Source organism: Plasmopara halstedii, assembly GCF_900000015.1.
Source record: "Plasmopara halstedii genome assembly, contig: Scaffold_470, whole genome shotgun sequence".
Lineage (NCBI taxonomy): Eukaryota > Oomycota > Peronosporomycetes > Peronosporales > Peronosporaceae > Plasmopara > Plasmopara halstedii.
The window spans coordinates 961,770-964,012 of NW_020187390.1; the positions used below are offsets into that span (position 1 = coordinate 961,770).

Genomic DNA, 2,243 nt, shown 5'->3' on the forward strand with positions numbered 1-2,243 from the left:
GTATTCTTGTTTTGACGTGTGGTCACACCATGCTCATCTCGTGTGACACACACACCCCTTTTATTAGGGTTCGTGTAACCCCGTTACATCCAAATTCAAGCGGCTAGATCGCACCATGATCTGCAACTTGATGCAAAAATCCTGGAACAACTTCTCGTCGGAGATGAAAGCAAGCTGCATTGAAGAGATTAGGTTTGCTGTCGAACGAAAGTTTCGTTGCGGATGCAGAGTTAATTTTATAGCAGAACTTTATTGTCAGTAGATAGTTTGTGGGTCAAAATTTGAGCAAATGAATGCTCACGTGTAATCAGAATTGGGGATATCCCAAATTTATGACGAATTAATACCATTTTTCATCTGCATTTTTCGACAGCGTCAGAAAAAATATGCGTTACTGCCCATCAAACAAACAAGAGCGATCGGTTCTAAACAGATTCATCTACCGAATTACGTTGTAATTACCCAGATATTGAGCGTATAGTGAAGACTTGTATAATCTGTTTCGTCAAAAGTGCTTTTTCAAGCGCGGCAAAAATGTGAGTTCTGTTTGTATTCATAACTTTCGCTCAAATTAAACAAGAATGAGGTGCAGTCAAAACTTAATTTTGCAGACATGAAGTAATAATCTTTGCGGCACAAGTCCTAGCGTCAGTTGTTGGATTAATCAATACCAGTTTACATACGTCTAGTGTTTGACTAATACAATACGTTTGGTTTTAGGTAGCATTTGCTCGATTATCGGCCAAAGCCACACCACCTTCGCGGTCTCAAGAGTTTTTGCACATTCGTGTTCTTGGGATCCATCTAGTATCCAAATACACAAAGCTTCAACATAAATTTTATTTAATTAGCAATTAGACAAATCAAACTTATGTCAAAGCAGTACGGTTGTGCACTCCTAAAAGCGCAATACAGCTTTTAGGATTAGCTACAAACGGCAGCGTGTATAGCCACATCGTCCTTCAGTACAACATTTTCAGCATCGGCTACCTCCTTGTCTTTCATTGCTTTCAATTCTGCTTGCATGAAAACTTTGAGGGCAATTCGTCCAAACAAACTCTTCTTCATCTCAGATATAGATGAAGTGCCGTCCCACACTCCATTAACCGAGCCGTCTAAATAGTTTTGTGGCTGGCACGGACCCTCAATTATCGCAGTAAGTGCTGGTTTCTTACCATTCTCTTTATACGCAAGAACTGCCTCGTGTGGGTACACAAACCATCGTAACCACTCGTGGGCTTGCATCACCTTCTGGTCTTCCAGAATATTGTCAGCCGACGCAGCCTTCTTGATACAGGCATCCGCCAAAATGGCTGCTTGTTTTAGATTCTTGGTACGATGTGCAGCAAGATTACATATAGGAGAAGCACACACTGACTGTCGCACCGTATCTACATCGTCAAGCTGCATGCTCGTGAGAAACTTTTTGGCCGAAAAAGGAATCAATGCCGGCGAAACATGACACCAAGCTCCGTTCTGCTGATTGTACTTGTATTGGGGCAAGAGCTTCCAGCCATGGTCAGCCACAAAGCTCACAGCTTTTAGAATGTACCCAATTTCCTCTTTGTCGATAAAATACGGAAAGCTTAAGCGAGTCACACCTGGCTTGAGAATCACGTCTTGAGCAACGACTGCGTAGCCAAGAGCAATTATATGTTCTCGGCTGAGACCAAGCAAGCGAGCTCCAAAGGGTCCAGCACACTGACAGCCGCCGCGGGCTTGTATACCAAATAAGTCGTTTAGCAGAGCACATATAAAGTTGTGATGCAAGAACCGGCTTCCAAAGCGAACGAGGAAGGAGAAAACTGGCAACTGGTCCTGATTGTCGTAACCAAGCAATATTATATTTGCATTTCTCCCAAGTACCTCACGCACGTGATGCACATGTTGGTGCTCGAGGTCTGCGATGTTTTTAGGACCAACTCGTTGCTTCAATTCGAAAGCAAGTCCAAGACGGATGCTTCCTAGAATATCGGGAGTACCACCTTCTTCCCGCTCTACTTTATTAGCAAGGTAAGTATGAGCCTTCTCTGTCACAAACAGCACAGTGCCACCACCAGGTATTGTGGGCACCTCATTTTTCAACCATTTCATCTTGACTACTAAGACACCGGGCGATCCAGGACCCCCAACGAATTTATGACCCGAAAAGAATATTGCGTCTTTGTATGCGGCGGGGTCAGTTGGGTTCATGTCAATTTCGACGTACGGAGCGCACGTGGCGTAGTCCCAACAAGACAAAG

The 2,243-nt window shown here is 43.8% G+C and overlaps 1 protein-coding gene across 1 annotated transcript; it reads right to left on the minus strand.

Annotated features, from left to right (window-relative positions):
* Positions 1–924: 924 nt before the first annotated feature.
* On the minus strand, positions 925–2,193 carry PHALS_10396 (cysteine desulfurase, putative; the record flags this gene model as incomplete). Its single annotated transcript, XM_024725814.1, has 1 exon — positions 925–2,193. The coding sequence occupies one exon, from the start codon at positions 2,191–2,193 to the stop codon at positions 925–927; it is 1,269 nt and encodes a 422-aa protein (XP_024576553.1).
* Positions 2,194–2,243: the final 50 nt, after the last annotated feature.